This window comes from Chiloscyllium punctatum, chromosome 3, assembly GCF_047496795.1.
Source record: "Chiloscyllium punctatum isolate Juve2018m chromosome 3, sChiPun1.3, whole genome shotgun sequence".
Classification (NCBI taxonomy): domain Eukaryota; kingdom Metazoa; phylum Chordata; class Chondrichthyes; order Orectolobiformes; family Hemiscylliidae; genus Chiloscyllium; species Chiloscyllium punctatum.
Window position 1 is genome coordinate 122,687,823 of NC_092741.1, and position 18,747 is coordinate 122,706,569.

At 40.3% G+C, this 18,747-nt stretch overlaps 1 protein-coding gene across 1 annotated transcript in view; it reads right to left on the minus strand.

The window, feature by feature from the left end:
- kcnq5a (potassium voltage-gated channel, KQT-like subfamily, member 5a) overlaps positions 1-18,747 on the minus strand; it is a 249,623-nt gene that overhangs the window by 5,692 nt on the left and 225,184 nt on the right. The window contains exons 9-12 of the mRNA XM_072560155.1: positions 12,629-12,852; positions 11,900-12,005; positions 7,908-8,039; positions 187-313 (exon numbers count right to left, since the gene is read on the minus strand). Of these exons, the coding sequence (XP_072416256.1) occupies positions 187-313; positions 7,908-8,039; positions 11,900-12,005; positions 12,629-12,852 (589 nt within the window). The remainder of the gene's footprint in view (positions 1-186; positions 314-7,907; positions 8,040-11,899; positions 12,006-12,628; positions 12,853-18,747) is intronic.

Below are 18,747 nucleotides of genomic sequence, written 5' to 3' on the forward strand. Positions count from 1 at the left end.
ACCAGATTAGAGACTAGAGAATTGATGGATTAACATGCAATTATCCAGTCTATTCGTGGACAAAACAATATTCTTAAATGACATTCATAATTACAGAGCTGTTATTTTGGTTGTGTACTTCTTTATGAATGGGAAAGGATGCTTGGAAGTAACTGGAATGATTTCCAAATGGTACATTGATTTTACCTGTTTTTCAACTTTTACCACCCGTCCCATCATGCTGAGATCATCAGTGGCATTAATGTCTGGTGGGACTTTCTCACGTGACCTCTTGTCTGTTGTGAGCTGTCCTCTTCCAAGCATATGATCCACACTACATTAAACAAAATAAAGAAATTCAGGAAGCTCTCACATACCCATTGAGAAATGAATCTCTCATAGTGGCCTCTTGAAATAGCGATGATTAAATACACCCTGTAATGATATTGTCTTGTAGAAACACTTATCAGGAAACCAGATATTTCACAGACTGAAATCTTTAAGCAAAGGGTCTAAAAGTCTGAAGCCACAGTTTGAACAATAGAATGATCCTGACCATTATTCCACAACTAATCACATCAAAGTTTATTTGATCCATTTGTATTCCATGTGAGATGGATGGATAATATCAGCACGTGGAGCTGATTTTCCTCAATCGTGAGTTATGTGTTCCTTTTAGACCCAGAGATGAGTGCCCCAGTGAACCTTTGAGAACTCATTCGCCCAAATGTGAGAGAGTCCAGAAGAAATCAGTGAGCGAAAACTTTTGCAGTTCACGGCAAATAGGGGTGAAGCGCAATTAGGTGCAATTCCGGAAAGGAAAGGGATGGACAGACACAGTGGGTTTAGTTTAACATTGGGAAATTGGTTATATTGGCTTTTCTGGTCACCTCAAAATCATCACACTGATCTTTGAAAAATATGGAAGTTGGGCAGTTGCAGAAATTGGCAGCCCTCCCAACATTTTGACATTACCAATCCCCAGTAAAATATGCAAATGATGATGGTGCTGGTCCAAAGTGGAGGTCTTTATGAAGACATAAAGCTGCATTCAGACCAAATCTACTGAGCTTGTTAACAACCCCGTCATCTGAGATTTTCTGTGACCACTGGATTTCACAAGTTACAGATATAAAGTGGTTTGGGAGTCATTTGTGCCAATTTAAACAATGCAGCACAAAGGTGGTATAACAAGACTTGGCACCTTGACCATGGTTGAATGTTTTAGCATATTCTGCTGGGGAAGGTGGCAGTGTCTGCATGTTTTTGTTTTAATTTTATAATCTTGAAGATCTTTCGTATGTCTTCAAAATGGTGAATAAAGACTGATTCTGAGAGCAAGCAGATTTTTGTTGTGGCTGGAAAAATAACCTGGAAGGAAACAAAACAGTAACACTTGTGAAATGACACACACAAAATTGAGAACCATCAGAATCACCAGTATATTCAATTCCAAATATTACTGTGTTTTTAACTGATGGTCCCACTCTAATTTGCAGTGCTGATTCTCAGAACCTTCACTCCACGGTGAATAACAATATGCATTTAGTGGCGACAAAAATTCAACACTCCATTGTTTTTGAGTATTGCAAAATTAAATATTCAAAAGAGTTTTGCAAATGTTGGTTTTTCCCTTGAATTGGTATTTTCGTGAACTATCCTGATGAGTGCAAGATTAAGTGCTTACAGGAAAGATATTGTTCGACTTGAAAGGATTTACAAGGATGTTTCCAGTTATGGGGCTTTGAGCATTAAGGAGAGGCTGAATAGGCTGGGCCTATTTTCCCTGGAGCATCAGAGGTTGATGTCACAGAAGATCATAAAATCTTGAAGGGCAATGATAAAGTGAATAGTTAAAGTTAAGTGACTCCCTAGAGTAGGGGAGTCTAAACTGGAGGTGATAGGTTTAAGTTGAGAGGGAAAGACTTAAAAGTGACCTAAGGGGCAATGTTTTCATGAAGAGGGTGGCGAGTGTATGGAATGAACTGTCAGAGGAAGTGGCGAAGGCTGATATAATTACAGTACTTAAGAGCTACCTGGATGGATATATGAATAGGAAAGGTTCAGAGAATTCCACCGTCCCACCACTCTTTGGCTAAAGAAAATTCTTGTTATCTCAGTTCTAAATGGCCTAACCTGCTTCCTTAAACTGCGAGACCTGGTTTTGGAAATTGGGATCATTTGTCCTACATTTACCATGTCTAGTCCTACGCGAATTTTATAGATTTCTATGATGTGCCGGCTCATTCTTCTGAACTCTGGTTAATATAATCCCAACTTCCCTCCCTAATGGCATAGTGGGTCAATCCACAACAGGTGGACTGCAGCGGTTCATGAATACAGCTCACTACCACCTTCTCAAGGGCAGCTAGGAATGGGCAATAAATGCTGGCCAACCAGCGACACCCACATCCCACTAAAAAATGAACATATGAAAAAAAGATCCAGTTTCTCTTCATACGTCGGTCCTGTCATGCCAGGAATCAGTCTTTGTTGCACTCTGTCAAATGGCCAGTACATCCTTCCTTAGATAAGGAGACCTAAACTGCACACAATACTCGAAGTATGGCCTTACCAAGATCTTGTAAAATTGTGGCAAGGCATCCCTGCTCCTGTACTCAAACCAGAATGGTGGGTGGGGGGCCTGGCCTGACACAAGGAATTTTCCATCAACATCCATATCAACCATCGTCAATTCCGGTTTTAATTAGAGCTATAGATTCAAGTCTCAATGGAGCAAGCTGCCAATTTCCTTGGCCTGAGAAACTCAACTGGGATGGGGATAGAATTAGGAAGTTATCCTGATGAGATCTCTGAGGATTCTCATTACTTCTCTGTCCTCTCTCTTCTCTGAACGTACCTCCACAGGCCTGGAATTTTCAGCCTCTTGTATCCTCCTGACTGTTTGCTTTCCTACCCTGCTTTGTATTTTTAAGGCCCAGAACCCCAAAGACATTTTTGACTTCCAATTCCAACATGTGTTGTTTTTAAATGGAGGGCTGCCATAGAAAACACTGCAGATTTAAATTCACTCACTGTATGGAAAAGTCCTGTGCGAAGCCCATAGAATGTTGCACTTGTAAATTATTTGGGAATCTTCAAACAGGGGAATAGACTTAAAAAGAAGAAATAATGAGGGGGGGTGCTGACTATCTCCCCCATCTTGGTAGAAAGCCACATCTTGCAGACATGTCTGTTTTATTCATTCACGGGATGTGAGTATTGCTGACTAGCCAGCATTTAATGTCTATTCCAGAGGGTAGTTACGAGTCACATGTTTCCAGATCAGGTAATGTTGGCAATTTCTTTCCCTAAAAGGCATTACTAGATGAGATGGGGTTTTCCGACAATCGACATTTGATAATAGTCATCATGAGACTTTTAATTCCAGTCTTTTTAAATTGAATTTAAAACTCCAATATCTGTGATGTTGGGATTCAAGTCAGATCCCAGAATATTACCTGGGCCTCTGGATTAACTACTAAGCCACTAATACCACTAAGCCATTACCTCCCACATTATCCTCTGGAAATATACAAAAAATGGTTAAATAAACAGTTTCAACTTTATTGGTATGGACTAGTGGAACTGAATGCTGTCATGTGTGCACCAGACTGGATTTGAGTGTTTGTGGTCTGTGAAACTCACAGTTGAAGAATTATCCCCTAGTTTCTCCATGCTACAATTAAATAACTTCTCTAACTAAGTGCTGAAATCCAGTTAAAAGGAAAACTGCACCACAAAAGGATTTATTCACATCCATGAATGCTGGAATTCAATCTCAATTGAAATGAAACAGAACTTCAGAATCTCAACCAATTGGCAAATCTAAGTATCTTGAAGCCGATTGTCCACCTACCAACCGGTAACTGGCCACCTACCAACCAGTAACTGGCCACCTACCAACCAGTAACTGTCCACTTACCAACCAGTAATGCCCTCAACAATCAACTGGCTGCATTTCATGAGAAATTCAGGAACAAGTCAGTATGTACCTTTTTAAAAAAAAGCTTTTTGGACTTATCCCTTATTTTTAATTTGTTGCATTACTAATTCTTTCTGCGTCTATCAAGGAACAAGCTTAACATGGTTAACTCAAGAAAGCCTGGTGAAATTGGGTCCTTTTGAAACATAAGTTTGTCTGGATCTGGGAGCTAGGTACTCACAAGGGAAGGAGTTCTTTAATAAATTAACCTTGTTGCAACCAAGGTGGATAGATTTGTGGGTGGCATGGTGGCACAGTGGTTAGCACTGCTGCCCCACAGCGCCAGAGACCCGGGTTCAATTCCCGACTCAGGCGACTGACTGTGTGGAGTTTGCATATTCTCCCTGTGTCTGCGTGGGTTTCCTCCGGGTGCTCCGGTTTCCTCCGACTATCCAAAGATGTGCAGCTCAGGTGAATTGGTCATGCTAAATTGCCCATAATGATAGGTAAAGGGGTAAATGTAGGGGAATGGGTGGGTTGCGCTTCGGCGGTGCAGTATGGACTTGTTGGGCCGAAGGGCCTGTTTCCACACTGTAAGTAATTAATAAAGAAAGGGAACCAGTTCATGTCTCCATACGTGGGGGTTTAACCCTGTACGGTATCCTATCATTGTAATGAATTAGGGAACAGCACCCAAGCTCTACTAGTAATAGTATCATCAGTAAATGTGGATATATTACAATTTATTCCATCTTCTAAGTCATTACAATTGGTGAAGCCCAAGCACTGATCCTTACAGTAAGATCCTGCCACCTTGAACATGGTCCATTTATTCCTGCCCTCAGCTCTCTGCTTTTTACCAATTCTCCAAGAATGGTAATATTTTAACCTCTACTTGATAAGCACATATCTTGTGCAACAATTTTTCTTCTGGCACGTTATTGGAAATCAAAATATGCTACATCTACTAATTTCCCTTTTAGCTACCATATTAGTTTTATGTGCAAAACACTGTTTTGATTGTCAAGTATCATTTCCCTTTCATACACCCAACCTGTTCCTAGTATGTTTTACTATGTTCCCTGCCGATGCTTGTTTAATAAAATATTTAAACATTTACCAGAAGATTGATGTCAGAATAATTGGTTTGTGGTGCTGTCTGTCTGTCTCTCCCTTTTCTTGAATTGTGATGTTACATTTGTTAGTTTCTACTCCAGTGGGACTCTTCCATGATCTAGCAAATTCTGGATGATTTCTGCAGTCATCTCTTTTAGAATACTACAACATAGGCCATTAGGTCAAGGGGACTTGTTGGCTTTTATTTCCTTTAATTTCTCCAGTCCTTTATCTTAACTAATATTAGTTCCATTAAGTTCCTTACTATTAATGAGATCCTTGGTTAACCAGCATTTATCTTAGCCTTGTTCAGCTTCTACTTTGAAGACAGATGCAAAATACTAATTTTATGTCATAGAGTGGTTTAGCATGGCAACAGACCCGTTGGTCCAACTAGTTCATGCTGACCAGATATCCTAAATTAATCTAGTCCTATTTGTGAGCATTTGGCTCACATCCCTCTAAAACCTTCCTATTCATATACCCATCCAGATGCCTTTTGAATGTTGTAATTTCACCAATGTTCACCAATTTCTCTGGCAGTTGATTCCGTACATGGACCAGCCCCTGCACGAAAAAATACCTCTTAGGTCCCATTTATATCTTTCTCCTCTCACCTTAATCCTATGCCTTCTAGTTTTGGACTTCCCTACCCTAGGAAAAAGACTTTGACTATTCATTCTATTCGGGCTCCTCATGATTTTATGAACCTCTATAAAGTCACCCCTTAGTCTCTTATTCTCCAGGGAAAATAGTCCCAGCCTATTCAGCCTCTTCTTATGGCTCAAACTCTCCAATTCCAGCAAGATCCTTGTAAATCTTTCCTGAACCCTTTCAAGTTTAACAACATCTTTCCTGTAGCAGGGAGGCCAGAACTGTATGCATTATTCCATAAATGGCCTAATCAATGTCCTATACAGCCACAATGTGACATCCCAACTCCTGTACTCAATGCACTGACCAATGAAGGTAAATGTACCAAATGCCTTCTTCAGTACCCTGTCTATCTGCAACTCCATCTGCAAAGAACTATGAACCCACACTTCAAGGTCTCTTTGTTCAGCAACATTCCCCAGGATCCTACCATGAAGTGTTTAAATCCTGCCTTGACTTGCCTTACCAAAATGGTAACACCTCACATTTATCTAAGTTAAACTCCATCTGCTATTTCTCGGCCCATTGGCCCAACTGATCAAGGTCCTGTTGTAATCTAAGATATCCTCCTTCACTGTTCACTATGTCTCTGTCACCTTTTTATTCCCTTTAGTAATTTAGCCTGTCAGTCTCTAAGGAATCCATGTTTACTTTTGCTACTCCATATTACATTTTTGTAAAAACTCTGATAATCTGTTTTCATATTTCTTTTTAGCTTACTGTCATATTCAATTTGTCTTACTTAATATCCACTTCTGGTCATCCTTCACTGGTTTCAAAATTTCTCCTGACCTTCATGTTAGTCCTTTCTTTGGCAACAATGCAAACCTCTCCTTTTAATCAAATTCTATCCTTAACATCTATAGTTAGCCTCAGAGGGATTGATTTCTTAATGGAATTTTACATTTCTCAATGAAGACCATATTTGTTGAAAATTACAAAGTATTTCTCTAGAATGTCCTAATGCTTAGCTATTATTATATCTTTTAATCTGGTTTCCAATTGGCCTGAGCCAACTTGCACATCACTCCTATAATTGACTTTATATTTTATTTTGGGCATAAGGATGCCATTCCTAATCACAATTTGAGATTCTATTACTTTGCGGTTGCTCTTCCCAAATAAGTCTTTATGTGAGATTCTGAATCAACTTTGTCTCATTACAGAAGGCAACATCTATCATAACCTAATTGTCGAAATGGTTCCATAGTATGTTGTTCTGGGAAACTGTCTTGAACTCATTTCAATTTGATTTGGACACAATATATAAAGAGTAAAATCCTGAATGATTATTGTATTATCTTTGTAAGTTTTATTTTACCTTGATTAATACCATGTCTAACTATATAGTTAAAATATAATCATTAGTTAAAATATAATCATTTCAATCAGTGTTTCTTGTTCTTTCTTATTTCCACTCACACTAATTCCATTAGACCAAATACTTCCTAACTACTGTATTTATGTTACCCTATGTTATCATGGCCACGAACTCCCCTTTACCATTTTCCTTTTGAAATACCGGTTACTGTAGACTATTTCCTACCTTGGTCAACAAGCAGTGGATCTCTGTGATGCTATTACATCAAACCCATTTATCCCAGTTTTGGACCATCTTTTAACATCTCTGTTTTACTATGAATGATTTGTGAATTCTGAAATAGTATCTTTAATTTTCCCACAGTGTAACTGAAATAATTTGAGGATACAATACTGTTAAACTCTTTATCTCTTTCTTTCACACTCTGCTTATTTTTATCCAAATTTGGCTAAATTTTGAACTTTTCATTATATTCCAGATTTAAATAATTAAGTGTAAATTTCATCATCATGGTGGGCTGTAACACAATGCATTCAGAGAGTTAGTTTAGGTCTTTAGATTACAATGCCAATGACTTTGCTACAACACCCCCAACTTCCCTACTGTTCCTAACTGCCTTGACTTTCTCTTTAGATTTAGAATATATCTTCATTGGTGTCTTCCCCTCAATCTCTAGTTCAATTTTGTAGGCAATTGCCTGGCTTGGTTTATGTGGGGTCCATCTCAGTGAAAGTGCCTTGCTTTCATCCATATTGGTGCTGTCAAAATCACTGTCTCCCTCTGAGCCACACACTCACCCTCTCAGCTGATCAACTTAATGCAAATTTGTACACTGTAGTAATTCGGAGATTCTTATCTCAAGGGCTCTGCTTATTAATTTAGACTTGATCATGTCCTAGTGCCCACACTCACCGTGATTGCAGGCTCTTGATCCTACAGAGCATGTCCAAATGTCCTGCAGAATATTGCTCAATCACATCCTTTACATCATATGGACGGAGAGTCTCTTTGAACTTCCTCTTTGCAACATGAAACTTCACAATCCTGGAATATGCCAGAGAAGGTATAAGAGTTTTCAGCGGTAACATTGGGCTATTGACAATCAAATTGGAATTATTTTCCCTTCTGGTTGATAATTCTTTGGATTAGTTCATAAACAGGGGCCAAGATGCACAATCAGACCGGATTCACTGCTTGTCATTCTGAACCGATGCAGCAACACTTTAATTTGTGGTTGACTTAGCAGGGAGAACTGAACTAATTGTTTTCATTATATAGTATGGCAAAATAAATGATTTCGCACCATAGCATGGAGCCATGTTACAGCACAAACAGGGAAAGCAATTTCAGAATCGGAATTTGTAAGACTGGAAATACAAGATGGAGAAAAGACTTAATTACAACGAGTTCAACTTCTACTGACATTTGATACAATAATAAAGGAGTTTCTGACTAATTACAACAGTTAATCTCTATCAATGAATTTACAACAGACTATATGAGCTGCAAAAAAATTCACTGATTAAAAGCTTTGCAAACCAAAGGTCCAAGGTCATCTGTCACTCCAAAACCCTCACTACATCATGTCTTACGAACATACCAAATTCTAGGTTTTTTTAAATTAAGAAATTTGATTTGCATTGTAATGAATCAATACTGTGTTAGATGTTTCCACAGTCTCCCATAGAGATTCTATTTCATAGATTGACTACCCACTCACTAAAATATTGTTTCCCCAAGTTATTTTGAATTTCTCCTCCTTAAACCGTAAGCCTCTGGTTCTACCATTTTGATGAGGTGACACAGCTTGATCTGGTCCATTTATTCAGAACCTTTATGTTTCATTTGTGTGTTTAATGGCTGCACATTTTAAAGTGAAAAGATCTTAGAGAGACTTTATATGCGTATGTCAAGTTGTGAGCATGAAGTCTGCTTACAAACATGTTTTTTCCAGCATCCCCCTTCCCATATTAAAAAATATATAATTTGTTGTCACAAGTTACCCAATATATAAGGCCAATGAAGAAAAACAGAATGTTCATTCCAGTCAGTCCAATTTTGGTGAGACTGTGCACATACACTTCATACATAATCTTTAAACCATGCTGATGGTTTGTTTTGGCTATTCATGTGATAGCAATTTATTGTTAAGGTGATGTTTCTTCTCTGCAGTGTGTTGATCACCTAGTAAGTGCCTGATTAGGGTAAGTTGCATGTCTTTTAAATTTCTGCTATCTTGATGACTTCCACATTGTGTTGAGTTGCTAAGTTGTCTGTTTCTTCTTGTACTGTGACCCAGTACCACCAAATATCCTTAGATGTGAGCTTGCATAGGTGGTCACACTCTGATGATCAAATTAGGTAAAAACCATGCAAGGTCGATCATGAATTCAACAAACCACTGCACCATTTTCACATCTGTTGGTTGCTATATTTCTGCTGCAGCTTTCACTTTTTCCGGATCCAGTCTTTTTGTGAAGTGGAAGTCTTTTTGTGGCTCATACATCACCTAAGTTTTTGTCATCAGAAATCTTTAATTGGATCTCCTTCTTGTTCTGCTTCAAGTTAATCTGGCAAGCTCCTCTAGTAGTTGCACTGGATTCTGATTGTTGCTCCCACCGGCTTCTCCTAGACTCATAGATCATCCACAACAACCTCAACTTCAAAAAGTTACTAACTAACTCATCCAATCTGCACTAGTATTGCTCTGAAGCAGTGGAAATGACAACTAACAGTTGCAGTAAGTTGTAATTCCTGAATGATATCCAGAATGTAATTAGAAAACTGCTATCTTCATCCAGCTTCACGTGCCAGTAATTATTCTTATCATTGAAGCTAGTAAGAACCTCTGTTTTGGCTAATTGTGGCAAAATTTCTTCAATGGAAAACATGGTGGAGAGGCATATCTTTAAAGCTTAACTGAAATCCTTTGGAGGATGGAGGGCCAGGTCGTGCTGAGGAAGTGGGGAGGTTGCAGCAGGACTTGGACAGGCTAGGAGCATGAGCAAAGAAGTAGCAGATGGAATACAGTATGGAAAGTACAAGGTAATGCACTTTCGTAGGAAAAACAGAGGTGTAGAATATTTTCTAAATAGGGAAAGGCTTCATAAATCTGAAGCACAAAGGGACTTAGGAATTCTAATTCAGGATTTTCATAAGCTAAACTTGCAGGTTCAGTTGGCAGTTAGGAAGACATATGTTGTGTTAGCATTCATTTTGAGAGGGCTAGTATACAAAAGCAGGAATGCATTGCTGAGACTGTATAAGGCTCTGGTCAGATTGCATTTAGAATATTGTGTGCAATCTTGGGTCCCAATCTAAGGAAGGATGTACTGGTCTTGGATGGCATTCAGAGGAAGTTTATATGAATGATTCTGGAGACAAAGGGCTTGTCAGATGAGGAGAGTTGAGGACTCTGAGTCTGTATTTGATGGAGTTTAGAAGGATATGGGGGGGGATCTGATTGAAACTTACAGAATACTGAGAAGCCTAGATAAAATGGTCATGGAGAAGATGTTTCCACTAGTAGAAGAGACTTGGACCCAAGGGCATAGTCTCAGAGTGAAATGACAACCTTTTAGAACTGAGAAGAGGAATTTCTTCAGCCATAGGGTGGTGAATCTGTGGAACTCATTGCCACAGAAGGCTGTGGAGGCCAAACCATTGAGTGTCTTTAATACAGAGATACATGAGTTCTTGATTAGTAAAGGGATCCAAGGTTATGGGAAAAAGGCAGGAGCATGGAGTTTGGAAATATATTAGCCATGATTGAATGACACAGCAGATGAGATGAACAAATAGACCTAATTCTGTTCCTATATTGTATGATCTTATGGACCTGTGCATACTCAGCTTTCATAGATTTTTCAATGAGAACTTGATAAGCTAGTCTGTAGGAGTTGTTACTTGCTTGTCCCTTCTTGACCAGGTCCTCTATCTTGTCTTTTTGGCTGAACTGAGGTCAGCTGGAACATTCCTTAAGGCAGATGCTGAGTTAGACACACACTCTCTTCCACTTTGGATGAAACTCACCAGGCAGCCATCCAAGAACTAAAAAGAAACATCTCTGTAATCCTTTAGAATCCTTTCAGCAGTCAAAGGCTAAATGGTCTGCAAAACAATGAAAATTTCTTCTGGCCTGCATAGGGTTACCAGAATTTTGACCAGCTTCATTTGAGCTGAGTGGATTTTACTTACTGTTTACTATTTAGTCTAGTAGATCATCATTGTTTTCAATACGCTGTGCTCTCAGCTTAATTTAAAATCTTGGGATGAGTATCATTCCCTCATGTACCTCAACCCTACCTTTGAGAGCTTCACTTTTGTGTCATCACATGAACCAGCTTTTGATGTTGCACAATACACTGATGCTTAGCTCTCACCTCACAGACTTGAGGCTCTGTTTCTGGAGTTCTGGGGATCGTAGGGAGTGGTTTAATTGCCATGAAAGACACCCAGGAAAAGTATTCATTCTTGGCTCATATTTCGTGTGTTGAGAGTGTGGTGCTGGAAAAGCACAGCAGGCCAGGCAGCATCTGAGAAGCAGGAAAACTGATGCTTCAGGCAAAAGCCCTTCATCAGGAATCAGATTCCTGATGAAGAGTTTTTGCCCGAAGTATCAGTTTTCCTGCTCCTTGGATGCTGCCTGCCCTGCTGTGCTTTTCCAGCACCACACTCTCAACTTTGATCTCCAGCATCTGCAGTCCTCACTTTTGCCTCATGGTGTGTTTAATGGCTGCTCATTCTAAAATGAGAATAACGTACAGCTGAGAATGCATGATTATATGGGGTTAGAAGTGTACAGTGTCCTTACAAATGCATTTTCCCAAACACTTTAGGATCCCAGCAGATTCCTAAGCAAATTCCAGCACAATACTCATTCAAAAGTGCAAAGGACACTTCACCTGATAGCTCTGATCACTGTCTTGAGAACCGAGGTGAGTTCTTCCATGGAGAACTCACACTGAGCTCCTCGCTCATCAAAACCTTCATCTGTACCGAGAGCAGTGTCTGCAAGAATTGAACAAAAGGTTGGTTTTGTGTGTCACTGCAAAGGCTTGAATTAGAGACACAAGTTTCTCAGATTGAAATGTTTGATTTCCCCCTTTTGCTAAATGAATAACCAAAGTCAGGCCTTTCACTGTGTTCCACTGTTTTACAAAGTTCAGCAAAGAACATTCCCCAGAAAGAGGTCAGATACCCAGTCACAGGGTCAATCTCTCCAAGTCATGGGGTCATCTTTCACATCACCTTCAAACACCTGAACCTGGTGTGATGAGGTGGGTATAGGATGGGAACATTCTGTGAAACAGCTGATGGCAATTGAACCTCAGGCATTCCTTTCACCCTCCAAAGTGTGCTCTGCCCAACACCCACTTCCGATGAGGTTGCTGTCCTTCTCTGCACCACAACCTTCTCAACCCAGGGTCCTACCTCAATCATCCATCTACCCCTAACATCTTACCATCTCTCTGCCCACCCTAGCTCCCACCACTGCCCCCACATTGTTCACTGATCTAATGAGGGGTGTCAGTGATCTTGCCTAGGCCATAGTGAGCCTGTAGTGCCAATTGGAAGCCAAGTTGAGAAGGTCTGGAAAACCATGGGTCATGGTCCTGAAATATCTCTCTCACCGTCCGAAACTCCCCGTGACTGACAGCTCTTATAACGGAGTGAAGGTCGGAATCGAGTCCGATCATTGAAGCTCCAACTCTTCTGCATCTTGGTGGGACTAGCCTCTGTAGTTTGGTCATTGCTGGATGACCGTCGGTCTGTCACTAGCGAGGCCTGTCTGCCCTTTACAGCTTGACCCCTGGGGCTGGTCATTCGGACACGCTCCTTAAAACTTAACTTGTGGCTAAACAGGGGAAAGAAAAGGACAATATTATCTCTATAGGCGAAATTTGCCAGATCAATTTAACTTGACATCATTCCCTGAGTCATGATCGCTCACTGCTGACAATTCAATACTTCCTTTTTCAGCCCTTTTCAAAACTCAGGGACGTTTCTCACTGTAGAGAAAAAAGAAGGGAGTACAGTCAAATTAAGTGAGGGAGTAGACAGTCAGTGTAAAGGAGGACTAGAGGAACCCAGAACAAAGAAGAGACACAGTGTAAAGGAGGGACTGAAAGGCCCAGAGTAAATGGTTAACAGAGCCAGACAAAAATTAAAGGAAAGACAGACAGAGACCATGTGTAAAGGAGGACCAGAGAGAGCAACAGTAAAGAACGAATAGAGAGACAGGCCAAGAGTAAAGGAAAGACAGTAACCCAGAGTAAAGCAGAGTTCCAGCATAAATGATGAACAGAGAGAGACCAAAAGTAAAAGATGACCTGAGAGAGAGAGACCTGGCAGTTGAGGCAGAAACCTCACAACCTTTAAAAAGAACTTGAATGAGCACTTGAAATGTCATAACAGTCAAGGCTATGGGCCAAGTGCTTGAAAGTGGGACTAGTTTAGATATAGCATAACTTGGCAGTACAGACTTGATGGACTGATGGGCCTCTTCTGCATTATATGATTCTATGAGACTTAGAGTAAAGGAAGGAATATAAAGATGCAGAGTTACAGAAGGAAGAGTAGGAAGATGCAATGTATGATATAGAGCAGAGTGCAGTGAAACATGGGCGAAATGTAAACCATCACTAACAAAGTAACATTTCCAATTGCATCAGGAGGCACCATAGAAATAAACAAATTAATTCCACATTAAAGTTAATCAGTAGTTCAGCCAAACAAAGGTCTTCTTGCTGTTGATTCAAAAAAGGTTGATTACCAAGCAGTAACAAAGGGGGCTCAGACTGATGATTAGTACCGAAAAAATCAAAGGCAAATTAATGGGATGTTTTCAGATATTTAGATGATTAGAAGAAGGGAGTATTTTTTCACAAGGGTGAGTAAACCAGGGATGGTCCATTTAAAAGACAATTGAATAAAAAAAAGACACAATGTTTGATGAGGATCTGATGAAAGCTTCCTGATGAGTGCGGCCTTTTTTGTGCTAAATTTTAATCTGTCCACTTATCTACCATCAAATCTGATGATAAAATCTGGTGCATTTCATGCCAAATGCAATGTGTTATGAACATGCAGAATGCGCAAAGGTTAGAAATGGACAAGTGCACTAAATGCTCGCATTCTCTAAAGGGTGTGATCCACTGATATGCTTGTGGAACATCCCTGCAGTTATTGAACATCTCTCACTGAGGTACCATTTTTACATAATTGCACTGATTTTGCAGTCAGCAGTAAATGATGGGTGAATGGTGCTAGCTACGCATCACACTTATTTATAGATTTTCTATTACGTTTTTCACCGGAAGTTGCTGTGATTTGAAACTCATTTTGACACCATCTCTTCTACAGAATCCAAGGATCTCTATGAACAACAGTATCACCTTAATCAATCTGATGGAAGAGTTACTACTGAACAGTGCAGAGTGTGAACTAGCAAGTGTGCATTAGATTTGTTAATTTAATACAAAATCATGTACATAATACAACTAAAGAAATGAGCTTGAAAGAAGAGACAAAGAAAGAATTTGAAAAAGTAAAACTTTCAGCAATAATTAAAATTTGAAGGCTTGAGACCCCACACTTGTAAATGTTAGTTTTCAATGCCAAATTTTACACTGAATTGGACAAGGTTTAATCTTTTCTGGAGAGCTTATGGGTTAAAAAGAGAGGTAAACTCACCATAGTCTTACCAGGCCTTAGGGCTGCTCTTTCATTAGAGAGACATGACTGGTGATGGTATTACCTAAGGGTCGCTACACCTCAGGGGAGGGGAGAGTTTGAGAAGGAGCGTCCTTCATAGTAAACTCAGCTGGTGCGGAGATTGAACCCACAATATGGCTTCATTCTGCAATGCGAATCAGCTGTCCTGATGAAGGGCTTATGCCTGAATTGTCGATTTTCCTGCTCCTCGGATGCTGCCAATTCAGCCATCCAGCCAACTGAGCTGACCAACCCCATCATACATAGAGCAACTTGGCAGCATCGTGTGTATTTTAATGCTGAGAGTGAGGGACTAGTTCACAGATGAGCAGGGCAACTCAGACAGTAAGGTCCTCATTTCTGCATTCAACTGCAAGTGTGCGGTAATAGAGTCATAGAGATGTTACAGCATGGAAACAGACCCTTCGGTCCAACCCGTCCGTGCCGACCAGATATCCCAACCCAATCTAGTTCCACCTGCCAGCAACCGGCCCATATCCCCCCAAACCCTTCTTATTCAAATACCCGCCCAAATGCCTCTTAAATGTTGCAATTGTATGACCCTACTTCTTTTGCTGGAAGGTTTTGAAAACAAAGAACTGATGAAGAGTCATCTAGATTTGAAACATTAGCTTGCTCTCTCTCCATGGATGCTGCCTGACCAGCTGCGATTTCCAGTATATTTTGTTTTAAGTAGAGGTCCTAGCATCTACATTAATTTACTCCCGCTGGAAGTTTCTGTTATATGTATTGGCCTGATTTTGTGTAAGAAGTAGCCATCAGTTTCACAGCACAGCTCATTTCAAATCAGTTTAATGTTACAACAATCTTACTGAGAGCACCATTCAATAACTGGGGAGGGGGGAAAATATCTTTCCCAGCTCTGCATCGAAGAGATAGCAAATGCCAAAGGCCATGCCCAGAAATAAATTGATTAGAGATCTGACGAGAGAACTTCAATATTCGCAAGCACGAAGCAAGGCAATGGGAGTAAAAGAAATAGGGGTGGGGAGGAGAAATAGCAAGCAGAACTAATACCAGAGACAGAAGATTCAGGAAGCTCTATATGAAAGCCTTAAAAAGGAAAGGACGAAATAACTAATCATGCATTTGCTGTTAGTGACATTCCCAAAGACCATGTGAGCAGATGCTGGATACCTATGTTTCCTGGAGGTGTATATCCTGGAGAGCTTCTGTTTATTATTAAAAAGCTTACTAGGAAGTGAGGGGAAATAGAGCAGCATTTTAAACACTGATCAATGCAAACCTGCAGAAATTAGTAATGCCAATAGCTTGAGTAATCAAATCTGACAGTCACCTCCTCCTTTTAAGTAATGGTTCATATACAGTGCAAACTTGGTGTGGAAGATTCTCTTATCAATACTGGTAAGGTAGATTGTACTACAGTTAGTTGATTTTTTTTTCTATGTCACCTCTGGCAATTACTTTCCAGTTAACATTTCACTGGAGGCGTAGTGAGGGGCTTTTGAAGTGACGGGATATTGTGCATTGTTAAGGTCTTTTGTCCACAATGGGACTCAACAAATAACCATGAAATGTTACATTGCACAATGTGCATTGTTAGTCAGGTGTTCAGTTGAGGCTCACTGATTGGAAATGAATAAGGCCAGAGATGCCACTGGGCTAGCCTCACTGGACTGAGACGACACTGGGTGTTATTACACCTTGTGAAGACCATCTTGGTGAGTTGTGCCTGTAATTCACTACACGAGGCACTATTGCTCCTTCCAGAGATTTAGGGTTTGATCATTGGGTATGTTAGATTAGGTTTTGCTCTTGGTGTAGAATCTCAGCAACACAGATTCCAGCCACATGCCTGCAGTGAATTAGTTACAGGGCATATCTGTTGGTTAAATGTAGATTAAACTTTAGTTTTAGTTCAAGAAATCTCACAGTTTTAGAAAGAAAGGAAGGATGGTAAACTGATACAGAGTTGCCCAGTTTCTTATTACATTCTAAATTTGAAAAACGTCCTCCCAGTCATTTGGCAATCGTTTAAACCTGAAACTTCCTGTGCTGGTTTGCAATAAGGAGCTGAGAATCTGACTATTAACTTTGCATAGCCTTTGCATAATTTGTACTATTTGGGAAGAAAGGGAGTGAACAAACCTGCTGAAAGTTTCTCCTTGGTCTCTTCTTCAGTGTTAGTTGGTGAAAGGAAACAGAGTCAGACAGAAAGTATCGGTCATCAAAATAAATAATCAATAATTAAATAATTGAACACACTGAAAGTCTTATTCTAAAGTGCACAGTCATCTCCTAATTCACACAGACAAAGTGCAGCACTAAGCATCAAGCTGGGAAGGATGATCTAAGTTACATGGATATTAAAAAAGGATAAAGCAGTGAGTCAGGAATAAACACAGCAACTGAGCACTATCCACAACAGGCAGGACAGAGCTGTATACTAGGATATTGCTGGCTGAGGCAAGATTAAAATATGTTGGGGGCATATTGTGATCCTGTCCTCTTGGGGACCTGGAGGATACTATCCTGGGAGATAGTAAGCCCATTCTGCATTGATCCTGCTTCCCACCTCTCACTTCTACCTTGTCTTTCTTTCCTTCTCCCCCTCCATCTCTGTGTGTGTATGTGCCTGCCCCATCTCCTCCCTAAGGGTGTCACTCCCTCCTGTTGCTCCTACTGAAAGAATTGGGTCGATATCTTAAACTCAGGTAGAGAGAGGACAATTGAAGAGAAACAGCAAGCTTCACATCCAAAGCTGACAGGATCCAATCACATTCTGTGTCTCACCTAATCTGCTGAGATTGGCACAGCTGTGTTGGTATTTCAACTGTTTATGCTTCAAAAGGCACATATATCAGGAGATCTCTCAGAGCAGCAGATCATCGACTGAGTTCACAGAGAAGCTCATTGTCCTATTAAATATTCACAAGCGACGTACAGCTCGGGATATAGCTCCCTCAATACTGTCCAGTTAAACATTCCCTGGATAGATGCAGCATGTGCTTAGTTATAGAGACAAGCTCTCTGAAACACTCCCAGAGCAAGTACTTTACAGGAGATGACCCCTCTGCATTGTCTTATCGAATACTTCCAGAGTAGGCATAGTAGGGTCAGTTACAAAGTAAAGGTTCTTCTATGTTATCCATTCAAATATTCCCAGAGCAGGTACAGCACAAGTGTGATACAGAGTAAACATCCCTCTACACTGTCCTATCAAATATTCTAGCAACAGGTACAAGATGTATGAGATACAATGTAAAGTGCATTCTACACCGTTCTGTGGAACACTCCTAGTGCAGGTTAAATGTAGATTAGATACAGAGTGTAGCTCCCTCTGTCTATTTTTCCTTATTTGTATAAAAGGGTGGCATGGTGGTTCAGTGGTTAGCACTGCTGCCTCTCAGTGCCATGGACCTGAGTTCGATTCCAGTTGGATGACTGTGTGGAGTTTGCACATTCTCCCCACGTCTGTGTGGGTTCCTCTGGGTGTCCTCACTGTCCGATGATATGCAGGTTAGGTGAATTGGCCATGCTAAATTGCCCATAGTGTTCAGGAATGTGTAGGTTAGGCGCATTAGTCAGTGGTAAAGATAGATAATAGGGTAGGGGAATGGGTCTGGGTGGGTTACGCTTTGGAAGGTCAGTGTGGGCTTGTTGGGTCAAATGGCCAGTTTCACACTGTCAGGATTCTATGATTCTATCGTCCACTCAAATATCCTCCATTCTACAATTACCACCAAGCCAGGCGATCATTGAATCATACAGAACAGAACAAGATCCTCATCCATTGAGTCTATACTGCTAAAGCTGCTCTAAATCTATACTAATCCCAATTTTCAGCAGTTGGCCTATAGCCTTGAATATTCTGACAGTTCAAGCGCTCACCCAAGTACTTTTTGAAGTTTAAGCGTTTCCTACTTCAACTACCCTCTCAGAATTATATTCTAGACAACTACCACAGTTTTTACTCAAATCCCTTCTGAACCTTCCTCCTTTCACTTAAAAATTATGCCCCCTTGCTACTCATATTTCAAATATCGGGAACAGC